Here is a 23177-nt window from a genome sequence, read left to right as displayed (position 1 = left end):
CTGTTTTGGTTTTTGACTCTCTACCTGAACATTTGATCCTGATCTGCCTGTGAACTCTTGCCTGGACTCTGACCTTCCGCTTGATTAACCCTTTGGACTCTGCGACTTTGATCCCTCAAGAGGGCTTCCTCCTTGATCCTGACTACCTCCCTGGAGGGAGCTCCCGGCTCCCGGACACATTTTTCATGCTAGTCTTGCTCCCCAATACTTTTTACTTCTGAATGTTGCTTACGGGTTCAAAAGGTTGGGCATTCTGTTGGCCAAAGCTGTGCATTTGTGTGCGCACACATATTTTGAGGGCAGCGTCCACGACAAATTGCACGCAAAGAATTCTGTGTGCAAATGCAAAATTTTATTTTCACCTGAGCACAAAATGTGCACACAAGTTTAAAACATGTGCACCAATTTTTTTTTTGTGCACATAGCAAAGAACAAATTAGAGGGAACATTTATGCTGGCCTGCAGCGTCTCGCTAAATAGTTCAATATATATATATATATATATATATATATATATATATATATATATATATATATATATATAATTCCTTGTCCTATACAAGGAGGGCTCCATTTTTGATCTCCAGCTGGATACAAGCTCAGATGTGCGTCTCTAAATTCCAGCAGAAGAAATCAAAAGCCAACCTCTGCATTTAGCATTAGCATTTCTATCGTTTCTCCTCTAGAATGTAGATATTTAGTGGTGCATCTATGCAGGCTCTATTCTGTATGCACTGCTAAACTGGAAAAAAGAGCGAAAGGCTGAATCTTACAATACCCACAAACAAAATACTTTTTGATCTGTAAAAGATATTAACACAAAGGGACAATGAAATAGACTTAAGAGGGTAGTTTTGGATTTGCTGATTAATTTATCCCTTTGCCAAGAACTCATACAGGGTAATACATGGTGCTAACACCAATGGGATAAGGTTGCATTAAGAGCATTAGAATATGATACTCAAGCAGCGTGTGAATGTTATATGATTCTACAGGAATAAGTCACTGTTTTAGGCCAACTGCCTCCGGCTTTCTCTTCATCAAGGCAAGGGGCGAGGAGGGACTTTCAAGATCTGGAAACTTTTAGAGGGTTATTTATTAAAGTCAGTAAATGCTAAAAACTTGAAAAAGTTTTGGGATTTATTATACCCAGAGGATGGAAACACTCAGAATTCGAAAATCCGGCATCTCAGACCTGCCGAGGCTGTATATAAGTCAGTGGGAGAAGTCCCGAAGATATGCTGATCTGCTCTGGGTTTCGTGCAATAATCCAAAGATTTCATGGTTTTCAGGAAAAAATCAGTTTTCAGGCAGAGAATCTGAAAAATGTATACAACTCAATTTTTTTCACGATTTTTTCGAGTTGTTTCCCGCATGGAAAATTTCGGGAAAATGTATTGATAAATAAGGGGAAAAAACCTGTGTGGATTTGGTAGGAGCATATATGAGATATTTTTGGATTTTGATAAATAACCCCCTTAAAGTTGCCTTTTCCCTGTGCTATAGGTATAATGCTGGGAGCGCATGGGCAGATTTGGCCACTGAACCCCATGGTTGGTCATTCCAAAGTTTTCCCAATTCAGATTGTGCCACTGGGTCATCACAGAGATCCTAGTAATGACCCCATAGAATCAGCACTGCTAAAACATGGGCTAATATCATGACAATCTGGTTAATCTCATCATTCTGATTTAAATTTTAGCCCAGATATGGCCAGTTGAGAAACAGCAGCAGCCCTGCTAAAATAGAAAGAGAATATACGGTATATAGTTCTAAATATTTCCCTTGATCTCATTAAAATTGTTGTTGTGCCCATCTGTATTCTTCGTACACTGTTGTATGGTTTGGTTTTATGAAAGTATCCACCCAGCAGCCAAAGTTCTTTTTAGGAACCCTAAAGCTAACCATTCCACATAAACCAGAAACTTTGAGACTTTGTTGAGGTTTAATTCCAATCTGTTTGGTCCAACAACCAGTGTGGCCACATCTTCGCCTGTAAAGCTATGAACATGGTTATATCAATCACCCTCCTATAGAAGATATGTCAACCCATACAATTTCTGGTAGTCACTCCGTTTTGGTCGCCAGCAACAATAGTCCAGTCTCTGAATTTGAATGCAACATCCTTTATTTCTGTAACTTGAAAAGGTGTAAAACCCAAAAATCCCTCTGATACAGGCAGCATTGGGCATTTGGAGCATGGTTGGGGGAATGGCCAAGAACATAATGGGGCATGGTATGGTCAAAACACTCTGATAAAAAGGCCTGCTGAGTTAAAGGAAAACAATACCCCCCAAACAATGTAGGTCTCTATAGAAAGATATTACATAAAACAGCTCATGTGTAAAACCCTGCTTCATGTAAATAAACCATTTTCATAATAATATATTTTTTTAGTATTCTGTGCCATTGGGTAATTCTAAATAGAAAATTGCCATTTTAAAAAATAAGGACAGCCCCCTGGGATCGTATGATTCACAGTGCACACAAACAAACCAACAAACTATACTTCTTAGGTCACATGAGCCAATTAACAGACAGAGTTGTGTCTTTTTCTTCAACACTTCTTCCTGTTACAGTTAGAGCTGCAGTATTTCTGGTCAGGTGATCTCTGAGGCAGCACACAGACCATCATGCAACAGGGTTCAAGGTAAGAGATGTAAAAGGGCAATATTTACTTAAATATATATTCCAGTTTGGTAAGATTCTTTAATATGTCACTTAATATGATATAAACTATCTGTTGCTTAAGTGTTCATTTTAGGGGTATAGTTTTCCTTTAACATCCCTACAATGGTTTCAATGATATTAACCCCCCAACTTGCATTCTGTATTAATTCCCCCACCAAAAGGGCGCCAGTCCGACAGTTTGTGAACCTTAGAGATATACATTGTGCACTCCCGTCAACATCTATCCTATAAGCCTCTATACATTGACTTTGAACTATGGTATCCATGTGCCCATGCCTTGCATTGTCATCAATCCTAATAATTTAATAAAAGACAAAAGAATAACTGGCCACTAGGAGAATATGGGTAAGGTGGGAGCTACGCTTATTGCCAATGACCCATTCAACGGTAACCCAGCATTAATTAGTGTAACCATAAAAATATAAACAAATCTGTCTTTACATGTTCATAGTCTGATATGATATAGAGATCACAGAGCACTCAGCCACTGATTCCCCAACACAGGAGTAATAGTGAGCAATATATAGTGAGCAATATACTCACATATACCTACCTACTGTATAACTACCAACTGCCATGGGCTGTCACAAGAGAACAACAGAAGTAATCAGTCCGACCGTTTCTGAACTCAGGCCCCAGCACTTATAGAGAGGCCACGGCACCATGGGAGAAATATGCAAATGTCATCGAGGCCAGGAATGTAGGGACACAGGGAGCCGGCGGGGGGGTTGGCAAAGAAAGAAAGTGAGAGGTGGGGTGTCAGACAAACAGAGAGACAGCTGGGTGAATGCAGAGAGACAAAGCCCAGAGACACTGGCAGACGTGGGCATTGGGATGGCACAGTGTGAACAAAGCAGACAACAGGGATATAAAGGAGACATAATAATGAGAGGAGGCTCCGCTTTTCCATTTGTGCTTTTTGCATTGGGACCTGATTTATTGCCCATTAATGGTGTTGTATTCCCTGTACTGCAACAACTAGACCTATATATATATATATATATATATATATATATATATATATATATATATATATATATATATATATATATATATATATAAATAGTTCAAAAGGACCCGCACTCCAAATTAGTGAAATATCATTTGTGAAGATTCTCATTCATCCAGGTCATGGTATATCTACAGAAATAAGTCAAATCAACTGGGTTGTTGTGTTTTTTTCCCTTGAAGACGTTTCACCAGTCATCCAACTGGCTTTCTCAATTCTGAAATGAGAAAGTTGGATGACTGGTGAAATGTCTTCAAGGGAAAAAAAAACACAGCAAGTCCAGTTGATTTGACTTATTTCTATAGATAGAACCAGTCTTTTGTTGATGTGGGTGCAGGGTCAACACATTATGTATAGTTAAAAAGGACCTGCACTCCAAAATTAGTAAAATATCAGTGTTTATTCTTCAAACTTGTACATCCAACATTTCGGCCCACATTAGGGCATTTCTAAAGTTCCTTGATAAAGGCCCTAATCTGGGCTGAAACGTTGGATGCACAAGTTTGAAGAATAAACACTTATATTTTACTAATTTTGGAGTGTGGGTCCTTTTTAACTATACATAAGGCATTGACCCTGCACCCACATCAACAAAAGACTGATTCAGAGTGCATACGTTTGACACAGTACAGTAGGACCCCCATTTTGTGTTTTTCAGAGGACCAGGAAAAAATTATGTAAATTCCAGGAAAATGTAAAATCAGGGAAATGTGTTAAAGTAACTTTTTCTGAAGTACTGAAAGGATATAAGCACAGGAGAATGTTTAATTTGGAGATACAATATTTAGTGTGTTAATAACAAGGGTTAAACATTGCAGTGTTAATGTTACACTATGGGGGACATGTGCCTCTCTGTCAGTCACATACACAACCTAAAGTGATTGGTGCAGGACTGTATAAAGCAATAAGTGATTGGTGCAGGACTGTATAAAGCAATAAGTGATTGGTGCAGGACTGTATAAAGCAATACGTGATTGGTGCAGGACTGTATAAAGCAATAAGTGATTGGTGCAGGACTGTATAAAGCAATAAGTGATTGGTGCAGGACTGTATAAAGCAATAAGTGATTGGTGCAGGACTGTATAAAGCAATAAGTGATTGGTGCAGGACTGTATAAAGCAATAAGTGATTGGTGCAGGACTGTATAAAGCAATAAGTGATTGGTGCAGGACTGTATAAAGCAATAAGTGATTGGTGCAGGACTGTATAAAGCAATAAGTGATTGGTGCAGGACTGTATAAAGCAATAAGTGATTGGTGCAGGACTGTATAAAGCAATAAGTGATTGGTGCAGGACTGTATAAAGCAATAAGTGATTGGTGCAGGACTGTATAAAGCAATAAGTGATTGGTGCAGGACTGTATAAAGCAATAAGTGATTGGTGCAGGACTGTATAAAGCGATAAGTGATTGGTGCAGGACTGTATAAAGCAATAAGTGATTGGTGCAGGACTGTATAAAGCGATAAGTGATTGGTGCAGGACTGTATAAGCAATAAGTGATTGGTGCAGGACTGTATAAAGCAATAAGTGATTGGTGCAGGACTGTATAAAGCAATAAGTGATTGGTGCAGGACTGTATAAAGCAATAAGTGATTGGTGCAGGACTGTATAAAGCAATAAGTGATTGGTGCAGGACTGTATAAAGCAATACGTGATTGGTGCAGGACTGTATAAAAGCAATAAGTGATTGGTGCAGGACTGTATAAAGCAATAAGTGATTGGTGCAGGACTGTATAAAGCAATAAGTGATTGGTGCAGGACTGTATAAAGCAATAAGTGATTGGTGCAGGACTGTATAAAGCAATAAGTGATTGGTGCAGGACTGTATAAAGCAATAAGTGATTGGTGCAGGACTGTATAAAGCAATAAGTGATTGGTGCAGGACTGTATAAAGCAATAAGTGATTGGTGCAGGAATGTATAAAGCAATAAGTGATTGGTGCAGGACTGTATAAAGCAATAAGTGATTGGTGCAGGACTGTATAAAGCAATAAGTGATTGGTGCAGGACTGTATAAAGCAATAAGTGATTGGTGCAGGACTGTATAAAGCAATAAGTGATTGGTGCAGGACTGTATAAAGCAATAAGTGATTGGTGCAGGACTGTATAAAGCAATAAGTGATTGGTGCAGGACTGTATAAAGCAATAAGTGATTGGTGCAGGACTGTATAAAGCAATAAGTGATTGGTGCAGGACTGTATAAAGCAATAAGTGATTGGTGCAGGACTGTATAAAGCAATAAGTGATTGGTGCAGGACTGTATAAGGGGCAGACTCATTGGAATTGACCATTTACAGGCAGAGGCAAATTATACATCTGGTTAGTATTTTAAGCCTCTTTATTTCACTAATAATAACATTCATTGAGGAATAAAAATCATTTTTTGGGAACATCAGGACAATATTTTGATGTAAACTCCGGGAAAACATAACTTAAAATCAGGGAAATGCACTCACCAAAATGCATTATAAATTGGTAAATTTTAAATGTAAAATGCGGGGAAACTTAAAATCAGAGTACACATGCTGGTCTTTATGGTACAGTATTGGAAGGAACACTCTGACTGCTAAAATTAGAGACCCTAATGACTAAGAGCAGTTTAAAGGCCAAGTTGGAGAGGACTGAAGAAGAAAGCAATTGTGTCTGTGTATAAAATATAAGGAAGTGTGTAACATTACTGGTTATACTTGGTTCTGGTTTATATGAGTAATATGAAAGGGCTCTTTGGGGACCTGCATGAATAGAGCGTTACTCCTAATGCACCCCCTAGAATCTATTGAAAGGGAAAAAAGTTGTTTTTTGGGTTTTTTTTTTTGCATATTGAAATAAGTTATTCTAAGCAACTTTCCACTATACATTTATTAAATTATTTTAATTTGGTTGGAGTTCCCCTTTAATATTGGGAATATACAATACTGCTTGCTGCTTTCCCTGTGTATGGCACTTGACCTGCTACTGGAACAATTCAGTGTAAAAATAAAAACTGGGTAAATAAATAGGCTGTGCAAAATAAAAAATGTTTCTAATATAGTTAGTTAGCCAAAAATGTATAAATGTATAAAGGCTGGAGTGACTGGATGTGTAACATAATAGTCAGAACACTACTTCCTGCTTTTCAGCTCTCTAACTCTGAGTTAGTCAGTGACTATAAGGGGGGCCACATGGGACATAACTGTTCAGTAAGTTTGCAATTGATCCTCAGCATTCAACAGTTATGATCCATGTGCCCCCCTCAAGTCACTGATTGGTTACTGCCTGGTAACCAATCAGTGGAAGCCAAGAGAGCTGAAAAGCAGGAAGTAGTGTTCTGGCTATTATGTTAGACATCCACTCACTCCAGCCTTTATACATTACATTTTTCCTAACTAACTATATTAGAAACATTCAACTATTTACCCAGTTTTTATTTTTACACTGAACAATAACTTTGAAAATGATATTTTTCATGAACATATAATGAAACTGCTGATCATTAAGAACCCTGCTGGGCCCCTTTTACCTCTTGGACAGTCACAGTGTATATAGTTCAGCCCTTACTGAGACTAACTAAGGCACTCCTATATCTGAAACATCGATACAGGGTCGGACTGGCGCATTTGGGGCCCCGTGCACATGTGCAAAAACCGGCGCCGCACATTTTTATTTGATTCGCCCGACTGGGGCCCACCAGGTTTTTTCAACTCTGCATAGATATTAGGGTTCATTTACAAAGCAAAGAGCAGGATACAAATTGCAAAACATGGATTTGTTCCCCGCGATTATTTATGCACAACTGTGGGCAACAAATCTTCCGAAAATGCCTCCCAAGGGAAATAACTGATATCACCGATGGTAAAACCTATGTATCTTAAAGTCGCCCGAAGTTGCCTCCAGAGGCAACTTTGGAAGAATGAAGCGATGGGTTGCTTTACCGTCGGCGATTATAGTTATTTCCAATGGAGAGGCATTTTCAGGAGATTTGTCACCTGCAGTTGTACAATAACATTTGCCAATATCAGAGATATCAACCCCCACCCTGATTCTAATCCAAATGAAGCAAGGGCTAAAAATTCAGTCGCTAGGGTCATTTTCTCTAGTAACAAAACCGTGGATTGGATTTGAGACTGGAAAGTGAATAGGCAGGGACTGAACAAAAAGTCAAGCTGTGAAATAAATGTATAAAAATGTATAAAATAAAAAATAAAATGGGGGGCAGGTTGGAAAGAAGAAGAATTGGGGAATGATTCAACATCCTGTAAATGCATTATAACCCTAAATATAACATTTTACATAGGGAAAGCAAATACAGGTATGGGACCTGTTATCCAGAATGCTGCGGACATGGGGTTTTCCACCTAACGGATCTTTCTGTAATTTGGATCTTCATACCTTAAGTCTACTAGAAAATCATGTAACCATTAAATAAACCCAATAGGCTGGTTTTGCTTCCAATAAGGATTAATTATATCTTAGTTGGGATCAAGTACAAGCTACTGTTTTATTATTACACAGAAAAAGGAAATCATTTTTTTTCAAATTTGGATTATTTGGATAAAATAAAGTCTATTGAAGATGGTGTTTCAGCAATGCGGAGCCTTTTGGATAACAGGTTTCCAGATAACGGATCTTTCCATAATTTGGAGCTTCATATCTTAAATCTACTAGAAAACAATATAACCATTAAATAAACCCTAATAAACCCAATAGGCTGGTTTTGCTTCCAATAAGGATTAATTATATCTTAGTTGGGATCAAGTACAAGCTACTGTTTTATTATTACACAGAAAAAGGAAATCATTTTTAAAAATTAGAATTATTTGATCATAGTGGATTCTATGGGAGATGACCTCCCCGTAATTTGGAGTGGGTTTCCGGATAATGCTTCCCCTACCTGTATTTTATTAAAGACAGAATCTGTCTGCCCTCTGCTACTTTCTGCACTGCTGGTTCTGACTACAGGTACAGTACATTAAAAACAAGTTCCAGCAGTCATTTCCCACAGTGCCTTGCGTGTTCTGTTATTGAAGGAGAATGGAACAACAACAACAACACACCACGGAGTTACTACCATACAGCAGTCCAAAGGGGGAGCCCTGGGAAAGAGGTGGGACGGACCACTCAAGGGTCTACTGTGGTTGGCCTAAAGTTATTTGGGGGTGGGCTGGAGAAAGCTTGTTGAAAGTGGCTCCCCAGTCAAAGGGCCCCCTGCTCAATCGCATCAAATATTTTAAGAGAGCTGTAGTGTGAATTGCAGCCAATTATTTGATACTAACCTGCCAGACTCCGATAATGCTTTGAACAGCGCTATACAGCGGTAACAGAAGCGTGCAAGTGGAAACACGAGTCCTGGCTGCATTCAATCCGATTACTGCTGCATATAGTCAGGACCAGCAGTGCTTGGAACAGCAATTTTAGCAATCAAATACACAAATCACTTTACAGTCATTGAAATGGCATCATTAATCAATCCACTTGTTTTACTATGCAAAATGTTAGTTAACTTCCCCTTTAAAGTGCACCAATGGGTTAAGCGGGCTGAATAAGAGAAGAAAATGTCATTGATCTGAACTGTACTTTTATACTCGGAAACGAATCCCTTTGTGCGGGGAAAAGAGAGAAGAAGGAGCGATGCTGCAATGGAGCAGAATAGAGAATGCGCCCGTTAAACACTGTAATTTAGATACTTCCCAAAGCCTATCAATTAGGCAACGAGAATTAGGCTCCCTCCAATCACATTTTTAGAGAGAGGCAATAGAAAAGAGCCGCTATCTGTTTTAAAGATATTTATACGGCTTCATATCATATTTAGAAGGGACCCTATTTAATTTAATAAGCCTAACAAACCAAGCGAATGTACTTCACATTAAAGTGCGTGTAAAAAAAAAAGAAGGAGCAATTATCTGCGCGTCTCTCGGGGAATTCGGGCGACTTCTGATGATATTAAATCTTCTTAAGGGAGAATAAGGAACTGAATCAGTAACTCTTGTGTCGCCGTGGGGGCAACGGTTATGTGTTGGGAGAGAGAGAGGTGTTTAAAGGAGAACTAAACCCAAAATATGACCCAGAGGAACTGCTAACCTTGGGCTCCTCATATTTAAAAAAACATTGCTTCAAAATGACCTGTCCATGTGTCACAAGTCTGAAATCTGAACAGCCCTCTGCCCTGACTGTCATGCATTTGGGACAATCACGAGCTGCCGTGGCACGACCCGCACCTGACATTATCTGATACACATTCCACTCCCCGTGTCTGGAACGCCCAACGTTCCAAGGTGTTCAGCAAGTGTCCAGTTTGGAATTTCAAAGTAAATAGGTTCCTGCAATGGTCCGGTCGGTGAAAACTTTCCCCAAGTCACGAAGCAAAAGTAGAAAAAAAAGTTGCACTCTTACGACTTGACGCGGTGTACACGGAGGTACCTCCAAATATTTATTTATGCGCAGTACAAAATGAAACGTTTCAAGGGCCGCCTGACCCCTTCGTCAGTGATGTTGTACACAAATGTGAATCCCAACCTGCAAGTCCTCAAATACCCATGTGACTCCACCTTTTCAAACGTGTCCATAGCATAAGACGTAACCATGAGTCTGACGTCACTGATCAGTTCACATTCATGGAATAGCACACCAATAGACACCATCTTGCCAATCAATTAATGAAGTAGGGCGCCATCTTGCCAATCATTCACCGGTCGCCATTTTCCAATCACAACATGTTATCTTGCCAGCTAGGCAAGATAACATGTATCGATTGGCAAAATTCATAACTGCAATTGCCTCATGTTTTTTAAGTTATGCCTGCATAGTTCAGCATCATCACTGGGCACCATTATCATGGGGCAGCACATTCTCACTGGGCAACATATTCTCACTGGGCAGCACATTCTCACCGAGCAGCACATTCTCATTGGGCAGCACATTCTCATTGGGCAGCACATTCTCACTGGGCAGCACATTCTCACCGAGCAGCACATTCTCATTGGGCAGCACATTCTCATTGGGCAGCACATTTTCAGTGGGCAGCACATTCTCATTGGGCAGCACATTCTTACTGGAAAGAACATTCTCCTTGAGCAGCACATTCTCATTGGGCGGTAGATTATCACTGGACAAGCTTCAACATACTGGAGATTTATCTGGCTTTATCTGGCAAAAGGGAATTATCAGAGCCAATATGAAAATACAAAACAAAGAAGGAACACAACAATGGGTTGATTTGGAAGAGTGGGATATTTTGTCATTCATTGTCTCTTTTTATTATCATACCATTTCACTTTATTTTAATCTTTAATTGTACCACATTTTATTCTTTGACATTTCTATGTCAGTCACAGGTCTCTCTATGCCAGTGGCCCCCAACCAGTGGCTTACAAGAAACATGTTGATCATCAACCCCGTGAATGTTGCTCCCAGTGGCCTCAAAGCAGGAGCTTGTTTTTGAATTCCTGGTTTGGAGGCAAGTTTTGGTTCTATAAAAACCAAGTGTACTGCCAAACAGAGTCTCCTGTAGGCTGTCAGTTCACATAGGGGCTACCAAATAGCCAATCTCAGCCCTAATTTGGCAGCCCAGGAACTTTTTACATGCTTGCATTGCTCCCCAACTTTTTTTACATCTGAATGTGGCTCATGAGTAAAAAAGGTTGGGGACCCCTGCTCTATTCAGACGAAGACAATAAACTGATGGAACAAAGTTAATAAGAACCTTTGCACTGGATAGCAGAGATGCAAACAACAGTACCGGGCATGGATGTTCCCCTAAATTACATGCAAATCTAGTGGAAGTTACCACCAATCACCCCCTGGTCAATGAAAGTCTTAATGCAACGACATAGGACATCGGTGCTGACAATTGTACGGGAGCCCTATTGGCTCTACACACCTTGACGTAAAGCAAAACAGCCCTGGAGTTTTTTTTACAAGAAAAGAAGTTAGTACAATTACCAGTGCTCCACACAAGTACTTTAAGCAAAATCATTTCTAATTACAATACCCCTACAACCCATATCAGGCCTGCAAACATTAATTCAGAAGCACGTCGTGAATCCCACCTTACCTTGTATTCTTGAGTTGACGAACGGCGGCGAGAGATTGTCATGCGAGTGTGAGCTCAGATCCCTGCTGGTCATGTGTTCAAAATGGGCTCCTTCCCCGTAACTCTGTTGGTAAAAATTAAATGAGTAGGTCATGCATGGACGAGTAGCACCCTATACCTGAGATACGGAGCATGCTGGCCATTATTGTACTTCAACCACATGTATATGGCTGCCTATTCTGGTATATACACCGAAAGAACATGCATGACTCATTATCACATGGATTTCAGCCTATGAACACTGATGTCACAATGGTTTCAGCTGCTCATTGTAATACTGACAGTCATTACAGACTTTTTCTTAAAAGTTCGGCCACATACTTGCGAAGTACTTGTTATTTTGTGTTAATTGGGATACTGTCATGGGAATTTTTTTTTATTTAAAACACATCAGTTAATAGTGCTGCTCCAGCAGAATTTTGCACTGAAATCAGTTTCTCAAAAGAGCAAAACGATTTTTTATATTTAATTTTGAAATCTGACATGGGCTAGTCAGTTTCCAAACTGCCCCCAGTCATGTGACTTGTGCTCTGATAAACTTCAGTCACTCTTTACTGCTGTACTGCAAGTTGGACTGATATCACCCCCTCCCCCTCCAGCAGCCAAACAACAGAACAATGGGAAGGTAACAGCTGCCTGGTAGATCTAAGAACAACATTGAATAGTAAAATCCAGGTCCCACTGAGACACATTCAGTTACATTAAGTAGGAGAAACAACAGCCTGTCAGAAAGCAGTTCCATCCTAAAGTGCAGGCTCTTTCTGAAAGCACATGACCAGGCAAAATGACCTGAGATGCACCTACACACCAATATTATAAATACAAAAAAATACACTTGCTGGTTGATTTTATATTATAGAGTGAATTATTTGCAGTGTAAACAGTGTCATTTAGAAATAAAAACTTGGTCACCTTTAAATTAATTTAATTCTGAGACAATTTGCAACTGGTTTTTATTTTTGATTTTGATTTTATTCCAGTTATTTAAAACAGAACTTCAGCATCTAGTTGCAAGGGTCTAATTTACCTTAGTGACCAGGCAGTGGTTTGAACAAAAGACAGGAATATGAATAGGAGAGGGACTGATTAGAAAGATAAAGAACAGAAAGTAACAATATTAATAAAAAAGCTCACAGAGTAATAGTTTTTGGCTGTTTGGGTTAGTGACCCCCATTTCAAACTTGGAAGATGTAGAAGAGGAAGGCAAATCAAAAACAATAAAAAAAAATAGTTGACAAAAAAAATGACTAATTGCAAATTTGCTAGAAATATGACATATTTATCAAAATCCAAATTTTTTAACTAAAAAGTCAGACCAAACTAGAATCCAATATTTGACATTATTTATAATTTAAAAAGCTTGATTTAATCGAATCAGGTAAACACTCAATAACCTGATTTTTTTGAAGTTTTTCCCTGAATCGCTCTATTTTTGCCCCAAATTCCAGAGCAGAACACAGAAATTCCAAATAGGAAAGGGACCTCTCCCATTGACTTATATACAACCTTGGCAGGTCTGAGATGGTGGATTTTCGGATTCAGGCTTTTTGCAGCATCAGCTTTAATAAATCTCAAAAAATGTGAGCTTTTTTTAAAAAAAAAAAAACCTGAAAAATTCTAGTTTTGGCTCAAAAAGCCTGACCAGATAAATTCGGAGTTTTGTAAATAACCATCTAAAGATGGCCATAGATGTGGAAATTTACCATCATATTGGACGAACGATCATTAGGTGCATCTCCCGACCTACCGCTAACCTTTCAGATCAAATAAAGTAGTAAAAGAACAGATCAGACGATGTTCTGCCCCTGACAGCAATCGTACGAAAATTATGTCTGACAAAAGCTGATAACTCTCACTGATATAGTCAGATCGGCAATACACGCAGAGATATTATCAGCAGCCGACAGAAATTTTCTAACCAGTCTGATCGACTGAACGACCGATGGACATGGCATGAAAAATGTCGGGACTCTTCACACAAAGCCTGAAAATAGTACGAAAAGGAGATTCGTATGATCAGATCTTTGTGTCTATGGCCAGCTTAAGAGTTATTTTAAAGGTGAACTGCCCCGTTAATATGTTATTATGAGGGCAATGCTAATGCAGCAGGTTAATTGGTTCCTGATAAAACTGATCCTAGAACGTGATAGGGACCTTAGATTGTAAGCTCCACAGGGCAGGGACTGATGGGAAATCAGGATATGTTGGAGCTATAGAAATAAAGCATGATTATAACTGTCAGGGTTCCAAACCTAGGGTGCCACTATACAAACCCATGCAGGGCCCCTCTATCCATAATTCTATCCATAATTCCAGCACAGTCCGTTAAAACATGAAACGTTCTCAGACAGAAGAAGAATTTCAGGTTGGGTTTCAGGGCTCGCTGCTGCCGCTATAATAATGTGATTTCTCTGACAAGAAGTCGACAGAAATTGAATGAAAGCAGGCCCATATGCTCGGCAACTTGAGAACGCGTTGCTTTTTTTTTTACCGCTGTTTACAGGGTTGAAACCGACATTGGGCCAAAAAAACAAGAAATATATATATAGGCAGTGACTGTGCTGCTTAATAAATATCTGATTCGGTAACTTGGCGACTAGTCAAAATAACGTGAGTCAGACGAACAGGGGAGCAGAACAAAGAGCGATTGTGCTCCCCACTTAGTGGCCCCTTTGGACAGGTCTTCTCCACGTCACCTGCACCTGCCTTAAGGGATACACCAGGGTGCAGCTTGTTCAGCCAAAGAGACAGACTTTGTAGCTCTCTACTACTAAGTTTTATAGGGAAACATTTCCTGACAGACGTTAAAGCACAATATAAACTTGTGTCCGTCATGAGTGTGTTTGTGTGATACAATAACTCCTATTCCATTTATTTTTGTTTTATTTGACACTTTACAAAAGGAAAAACAAAAAATATGATGTCTGCAAAAATACTCCATCCCTATGGTTTAATGTTCTGAACCCCAAATTGTTTTAGGGTAACCTCATTTTCTGCTGGATAATTAGTGACGAGCCCTAAGCTTAGCTTCTCAACAGCCAATCAGAGCCCACTGAGCATGTGAGTGTCACAGACACTTTCCAAGATGGTGACCCCCTGTGACAAGTTTGAAGTCCTGGATCATTGCTGCTATTGAAAAGCTGACACTTTAGGTGCAATAAGTTCACTATATAAAATATGGCATTTTTAACCATATTAATTTTTAATATTTTGGAAAGTGTCTGTGACACTCACATGCTCAGTGGGCTCTGATTGGCTGTTGAGAAGCTAAGCTTAGGGCTCGTCACTAATTATCCAGCAGAAAATGAGCTTCCCTGGCTGTAATATAAGCTGATGCTACAGGTTTGCTGATTATTAAATTCTGATGCTAATTGCACTGGTTTCTGTGCTGCCATGTAGTAATTATGTGTATTAATTACTAATCAGCCTTATATTGTGACATTTCTATTCTATGTGTACTGTATATTGTGAGTGGCTCCCTAAGCTCAGTAAGTGACAGCAGCACAGAGCATGTGCAGTGAATCAGCAGAAAAGAAGATGGGGAGCTACTGGGGCATCTTTGGAGACACAGATCTTTACTGTGGTTGCCTTGGGCTGGTACAGAAGCACAAAACACAATGTACATAATTTCTAGGTACTTCTTTAGTTAGGCTTTAGTTCTCCTTTAAATGCCTGATGGGACACACGATTTCAGGGCAGGCTCCAACACATAGCACTCCATCTGAACAATTGATTTAACCATGTACGTTCCAGTAAAGCTGATAGTAAGATGAATAAGGCAATGAGTGCCAGCATTTGGAACTATCAAGTCAGTTGTTCTTCTGTAGTCAGGCTGCAATTTGAAAGAGCTGATTCATTTGGGTTCCTGGCTTTGAAGCTGCTCAGATGCCTCAAGGCATAATAAACTGTCAGTTAGGATGGTCAGCTACGACAAAGTCAACTTATATCTGAAAAATGTATAGCTCAAAATGTGTAAAGTTCCTTTAATATACTATCAGGGGAGTGCGGGGAAAGGACCTGTGTGGACAAACCTGGCACAATGGTGAACCACTAATGAAAAGAAGTTGACCTCTACAAGGTAAAAAGTTAAGCACAACATCTTTCAAGAAACGATATGCAAATTTACCGTGCAATGACATTTTTGTACAGGTTCTGAATAAGAAAAAGGGACTGTGGCATGTGAAGGCCATTCCAAAAACATTCCTATCATTTGTTTTTCATATTCCTCTATGTCCTTTTTGAGGATTGTACCCCAGCTAAAACCTGTCGAAATCATGTAGAAGTCGAAAGCAGATGGTCCCTTTAACGACTGGAACGTGTTTTTTCCCTTAAGGATTCGTGATAGTTTCGAGGCAATTTGCCCTGGTTTTCATTCAATAATCTGATAAAAATCTGTAAAACCGCTGAGTGGGATTTTGGTTATTTCTTTCCCTTTTATTTTATATGCGATGCTATCTATTTTCCTTTGGAATCTTTGATCTTAAGTATATGTACTTATTTGTTCAATTCCTTGATATTTCATACAGCAATGTATATTCTTCTTCTATGTTTATCTTGACACACATGTGAATTATAATCTGTTGTGTTTCTGAAAACCCAATAAAATTGTTATAAACAAAAAAAAAAACAATCTGATAAATTAGAGTTTTTGTGGCGACAACTTTGAGGGTCTAATCCATTTATTTTGTCGCAACTTTTTTTCGCACCAATTTTTTTCAGGTCTGTTATTGGTAAATTAATGGGATACTGTCATGGGAAGAAAATTTTTTCAAAATGAATCAGTTAATAGTGCTGCTCCAGCAGAATTCTGCACTGAATCCATTTCTCAAAAGAGCAAACAGATTTTTTTATATTCAATTTTGAAATCTGACATGGGACTAGACATATTGTCAATTTCCCAGCTGCCCCAAGTCATGTGACTTGTGCTCTGATAAACTTCAATCGCTCTTTACTGCTGTACTGCAAGTTGGAGTGATATCACCCCCTCCCATTCCCCCCCAGCAGCCAAACAAAAGAACAATGGGAAGGTAACCAGTTAAAAGCTCCTTAACACAAGATAACAGCTGCCTGGTAGATCTAAGAACAGCACTCAATAGTAAAAACCCATGTCCCACTGAGACACATCCAGTTACATTGAGAAGGAAAAACAGCAGCCTGCCAGAAAGCATTTCTCTCCTAAAGTGCAGGCACAAGTCACATGAGTGGGGGCAGCTGGGAAATTGACAAAATGTCTAGCCCCATGTCAGATTTCAAAATTGAATATAAAAAATCTGTTTGCTCTTTTGAGAAATGGATTTCAGTGCAGAATTCTGCTGGAGTAGCACTATTAACTGATTCATTTTGAAAAATTTTTTTTTCCCATGACAGTATCCCTTTAATTTACCAATAACGGACCTGAAAAAAATTGGTGCGAAAAAAAGTTGCGACAAAATAAATTTTTTGGATTAGACCCTCAAAGTTATCGCCACAACAACTCTAATTTATCAGATTTTTTTTTTGCTTATAACAATTTGATTGGGTTTTCAGAAACACAACATATTATAATTCACATGTGTGAAAATCCCTTTAAGGGGATTTGGGAGGTTGGTCAAATTTTTTTTAATACAGTGAAAAAAAGTCAAGTTTGTTGGTTACCCAAACTATTGGACACGCTACTTTTACTCTTTTAATTTTTATACATTAATAAATACATAAAATACCAGATTAGCAGTAATTTTACATTCAAATTAGCAAATTTTAATCCAACAGCTGGGCCAGGTCAACTAATGATGAAACATAAGACAAGACCAACATAAGACAAGACCAAGGAAGACTAAACTTTAGGACAGGACTGTATGTATCCATCTACCTCAGTCTTATGGTTTTCCAGAAGAATTTCAAGGTTAGGGTCACTATTTTTTTTTCCTGCAAAGTTATTGGTAAATAACCACAGTTGTTCCACAGAAAAATCTCTGTGCAGAGAACATTTTCTGAATTGTCTCAAGGAAAGTCTATGTTCCTTTTTTGTTTTCCCTATGAAATTTCTCTTTTTTCAGGAAAAGTCAGTTCATACCATAGTTTTACCGCTAATTTTCCTATAAATTTTGCTTTGATGCAATCTCCAAATATCTCAGCTACAAAATAGTACACATGCCATTAGCACATGTAGAACTCCAGGCCAGCGACAAATGCAAATCCCATGAAGTGGTGAGATCAGTACTTTCAACTGCACGTTCTAAAATATCCATAGTGTTTGTTCATTTGCTCTTAGGGGCAGATGTATGAAGGGTCGAATATCGAGGGTTAATTAACCCTCGATATTCGACTAGGAACTAAAATCGTTCGACTTCGAATATCGAAGTCGAACGATTTAGCGCAAATCCTGCGATCGAAGGATTATTCGTTCGATCGAACGATTAAATCCTTCGAATCGAAGGCTAACATTGACTTCGGTAGCTTTTAGCTGTCGAAGTAGGGGGTCGACGTTTTTCTTAAAGAGACAGTACTTCGACTATCGAATGGTCGAATAGTCGAACGATTTTTAGTTCGAATCGTTCGATTCGTAGTCGAAGTCGTAGTCGAAGTAGCCCATTCGATGGTCGAAGTAGCCCAAAAAACACTTCGAAATTCGAAGTTTTTTTAATTTAATCCTTCACTCGAGCTTTGTAAATGTGCCCCTTAGTGTAGGAGAAGCAGGAATATTTATTTGATACTCCCTACCTGTTATTGGGTGGTGAAAAGAGTTTCTTTTTCCTCCTAAAGCTGACAATGGTCACACATGGGACCATCTGGGTATCTGATTCCAGTTGGACGACCCAACTCATCTGAGTCATCTGATAAACACCACCCGGGGCCACAAAAAGTTCTGGAATGTTCCCTTGTTTGAGGCCTATACATAGAGTGATGCATGCCATTGGCAGTAGGACTAAAAACAAAACAATACTCCACATTTTAATCATTTCAGTCATATGTGCTCACCCAGAACACATTTGAAGTCCTAACTACTTGGCTCTTGTTCAAGATAAACATATATTGTCTCCAAATAACGGACCATATCCCTGAACAGTTGCATTTAGGGCCATGCAGCATTACACATGAATACAGTAAACTGGTTACATTTAACATGCAGCACATAATAGAATGCAAAGAAAAGAAGCGGAAACATACATGCAGCCACCTCCGGGGTGGATGGCTATGCACGCTGGCTTGCACACTGCATGACAGCTTCTGAAGGGCAAAAGGAAGAGTATTATTAGTACGGCAAGTCATTTTGATGATGAAAAAAAGTAGAACAATACACATCCAGCTCATAAGACATAGAGGGAAGGGTCAGGCTCTCCGGGGTCACCATTCCCACCAACCTTGCACAGTATTTGAAACACAGGCACACGTCTTTTATAACCGCCCTGTAAGACGGCAGCCAACGGGGGAGGCTTGCATTATTTACACACGGTGCCCTGTGGGCCACACAATATTTCAGCTTGTAAGGTTTGCTGAAAGATGGTGTAAATAACACGGGTAAGTTGCATCCCCTGTTGTGCTATAATGCTTAACTGCCTAATTCCATGAATTTCTCTTTTAAGTGCATCCTTGGGAGCAGATACATTTGTTCTTATAAGATGCGAGAGGAAGGAACAAGATGGAACGGTGAGGAATGACGTCCTGAGGCCGGGAAGGCGAGACGAAGGGAAGGTTATTGACAAGGACATGAGCTCGGCTACAGATGACAAACAGTCCTATAGTAACACACGGTGTAAATGGCACTTAGACATGACTATTACTTAGGTACAGCGGCCTAAACTGATTACACTTCATTCAAAAGCCAGCCTTGAGCATATTAATTAAATTATTTTTTTTTTCTTCTTAAATCTGTCTCTTATGTAGGCAGCTATGAATAATATATAACACCTGATTGAAATCTGGGCTAATAAAGATTGTTAACTTAGAAAATTACACCTTTATTGGAGATTTCCATAGATGCTCCCTATTTCATGTCGGCTCAAGTCCTTTAGGTCCTCCCCAAGAAGTAAAGTAGGATAGTCAATTACCTTCACTCAAGGAAAGATAAACTGCAGTTCCCTGTCAGGTCTGCCCACAAGAAGGAAACAGGCTGGAATCTATGGTGCAACGTCCTGAGTACCTCCAGCTCTCCTCAAGGAAAGATAAACTGCGGTTCCCTGTCAGGTCTGCCCACAAGAAGGAAACGGGCTGGCATCTATGGTGCAAAGTCCTGAGTGCCTCCAGCTCTCCTGAAGATGTTTGGGAGGCAGACAGGAGAAGTGGAATGGTTGAGGGATACCAGTACATCTTGGGTCAGGGACATTCCTTTTTTAAAAACCATTGCAATGACACAATATGTCCCTTTTTACTATAGGCTAATCATAAAATGACAAAATAAGGACAAGGGATGCACCGAATCCAGGATTCGGTTTGGGAATTCCGCCAGGATTCGGCCTTTTTTCAGCAGGATTCAGCGAATCCTTCTGCCCGGCCCGGCACATGCAAATTAGGGGCAGGGAGGGAAATTGTGTGACATTCTGTCACAAAACAGGGTAGTAAAAAATGTTTTCCCTTTCCTACCCTAATTTACATATGCAAATTAGGATTACGATTCGGTTCGTTATCCGACCAAATCTTTCGCGAAGGATTGGGGGGTTCGGCTGAATCCAAAATAGTGGATTTTGGTGCATCCCTAATAAGGACACAATTTGCATTCTGATGAATTATATAGGCTACTCTCAGCCCTGATCCAAACTTACTCAACTGTTGGTCACTTTTCTTGCAAATAAATGTTACTGCCCTTATTGATTTTGCTGCTGTTCCATTGCTAAACTCTCCCCCTGACTCCATCCACCCCAATTAAAAAGAATCCTCATTCATCTTTTTAATTTACTCGATTCTAGAACTGCCTATTAGAAGCAACTTTTCAGCTGGTCTTCAATTTTTATTGTATAAAGCCGCTTTTATTGATTATTTATATTTCCAATCCCTCTGCCATTCATCTCCCATTCTGAGTTCCAAACTGCTGCCTGGATACTAAGGTAACAAAGCCCTAACAACTAAAAAATAACATATTTAAAAAAAAAAAAAAAAAAAAGTGTAAGTGAAGACTAATTGCAAACTGCCTTGGATTACTGCAGTCTATGTCATACATCATACTTAAAGGGGTTCGCCTTTCGAGTTGAGTTGTTTTCAGGTTGTTCACTATAAATAAAGCCTTTTTTCAATTGCTTTTCATCTTTTATTTTTTTTACCATTTTTCAGAAATTGAAGTTTAAATTTTAAAATTTCCTGTCTCTGGTGTTTGAGTCTGGCAGCTCAGTGATCCAGGTGCAGATTCTGAATTTGCTCCATTAGACGATACAATTCTCAGCAGCATCTGTGTAATATTAGCAACTATTGTATCAATTCTAACAGACGCCTTTAATTAAAATCAGGAATTCTGCTCAGCGCTAGAGCCTTGCACTGAACCAATTTTTGAGGACTGGACCCGACCTGAACTTGCAACCTGTATATTTACCCCCTTGGATCCGCTACCCGACTCACAACTGCCTTATCTGCAACCCGATCCACAACCCGCCGACCACCATTAAACAGGAAGTGCTGTTGTTGCAAACCGGAAATAACATCATCATAAGTGGGCGGGGACACAAAATATATTTAATATAAGGTAGTAAATATAGAGGAGACCAGCAACCAGACCAGCATCTATACCCGCACCTAAAAATTCTACCTGCAACCCACAGGGTACATGCTTTTTTTTTTAGGGTAACCAGAAGGTACCCCTACCCTCTGCAGGACAAAAAAATGAAAGTTTCCATTTCAATACTAGAAAAAAACGGTACCAAATAGAAAGTAACTGGGAAAAAGTCTTTATTTATGATGAAGTATCTGAAACCAACTGAACTGAAAAAAGTATTTGAAGATGAACAACCTTGTTAAAGTTCATTTGACGGTAACTACCCCTTTAATGTGCGGTTTGTATTATAAGGCCGACCTTATGTCTTTCTCCCAGCATATTCCAGCAGATTTGGGAAATGTGGTACCAATAAAGACCTGTTTACAAACTTCAAATTCCGCCATCGTACTTTGCATCCATATAGGAAGCTAATCTACTGGCACAAGCTACTACAATACATTATGGGTTACAATTATGGCTTAAAAAATGAAACAACAATTTGCTTCTGAAATTTGTAGTTTAAATTATGTCACAGAGCAATACTTTGTCCCAACGTAATAACTCCAGCACCCAAATACTGTTTTTCACTAGTAAAGAACACTAAAAGAAGAGATTTGATTCGTTATTGTCCCTTGGAAGACCTGAATTTATTTGTGTTTGTTACTATGTAACCCCATCAGAATTGCTGGAATATTCCCCACAATGTTACTCCTTATTTATTGGCCACATCCCAACTATGAGCCTTAATGTGCTGATAAAACAGATTTGAGGTTACTGCGGTGGTCTGTATGTTCCCCACTGGGTTTTGGAAAGAATGTTGAGAGTACTAAGCACACAGTCATGGCGGCTGGAGCACGTAGCCAAAGGGAGCCATGAGATATCTTTGATCTCATCTAATGGCCATCTCAACTGCCAGTCATTTCCTTCTAGGCAGTCTCACACTTTCATTATAGCCAGGCAATTTAAACATTATCTCTTCCAGTAACAAACAGCTCTTCTTGCTCTCAAGGCAAGTGGATTTCCTCTGCACAAATCTGCAGCCATCCAGATACCACCAACTTCAGACCCAACCAGTCCTGGTTAATATTGCTGAGGATGGGGAGTAGGTCTCATGTACAACCTAGCATGTTCAGAACTATTGTGACTTCAAACTTGTCACAGGGGGTCACCATCTCGGAAAGTGTCTGTGACACTCACATGCTCAGTGGGCTCTGATTGGCTGTTGAGAAGCTAAGCTTAGGGCTCGTCACTAATTATCCAGCAGAAAATGAGCTTCCCTGGCTGTAATATAAGCTGATGCTACAGGTTTGCTGATTATTAAATTCTGATGCTAATTGCACTGGTTTCTGTGCTGCCATGTAGTAATTATCTGTATTAATTACTAATCAGCCTTATATTGTGACATTTCTATTCTATGTGTACTGTATATTGTGAGTGGCTCCCTAAGCTCAGTAAGTGACAGCAGCACAGAGCATGTGCAGTGAATCAGCAGAAAAGAAGATGGGGAGCTACTGGGGCATCTTTGGAGACACAGATCTTTACTGCTAAAGGGCTGTGGTTGCCTTGGGCTGGTACAGAAGCACAAAACATCATGTACAACATTTCTAGATACTTCTTTAGTTAGGATTTAGTTCTCCTTTAACAAGTGGAAGAAAGAAGAAGAAAAAGAGCAAGGGGTGCAACATTCCATGCAGGGAGAACTTGCACCCATTATGACAGTTCTTGGCAGGCAATGCACCCTGCATTAATTAAA

At 39.4% G+C, this 23177-nt stretch overlaps 1 protein-coding gene across 16 annotated transcripts in view; it reads right to left on the bottom strand.

Annotated features, from left to right (window-relative positions):
• Window positions 1-23177, bottom strand: part of tcf4.S (transcription factor 4 S homeolog) — a 298455-nt gene that overhangs the window by 194700 nt on the left and 80578 nt on the right. For 12 of the 16 annotated variants that reach the window (XM_041580620.1, XM_041580624.1, XM_041580612.1 and 9 more), the window contains 2 exons: window positions 18913-18972; window positions 11728-11830 (listed from right to left, as the gene is read on the bottom strand). In XM_041580620.1, coding sequence (XP_041436554.1) covers window positions 11728-11830; window positions 18913-18972 — 163 coding nt within the window. The remainder of the gene's footprint in view (window positions 1-11727; window positions 11831-18912; window positions 18973-23177) is intronic. The other 4 variants (XM_041580616.1, XM_041580617.1, XM_041580621.1 and 1 more) reach the window with 1 other exon arrangement.

This window comes from Xenopus laevis, chromosome 1S, assembly GCF_017654675.1.
Source record: "Xenopus laevis strain J_2021 chromosome 1S, Xenopus_laevis_v10.1, whole genome shotgun sequence".
In the NCBI taxonomy this organism is placed as follows: Eukaryota; Metazoa; Chordata; class Amphibia; order Anura; family Pipidae; genus Xenopus; species Xenopus laevis.
The sequence above is the reverse complement of the archived record's forward strand: the minus strand, read 5'-3'. Positions and strand labels throughout refer to the sequence as shown.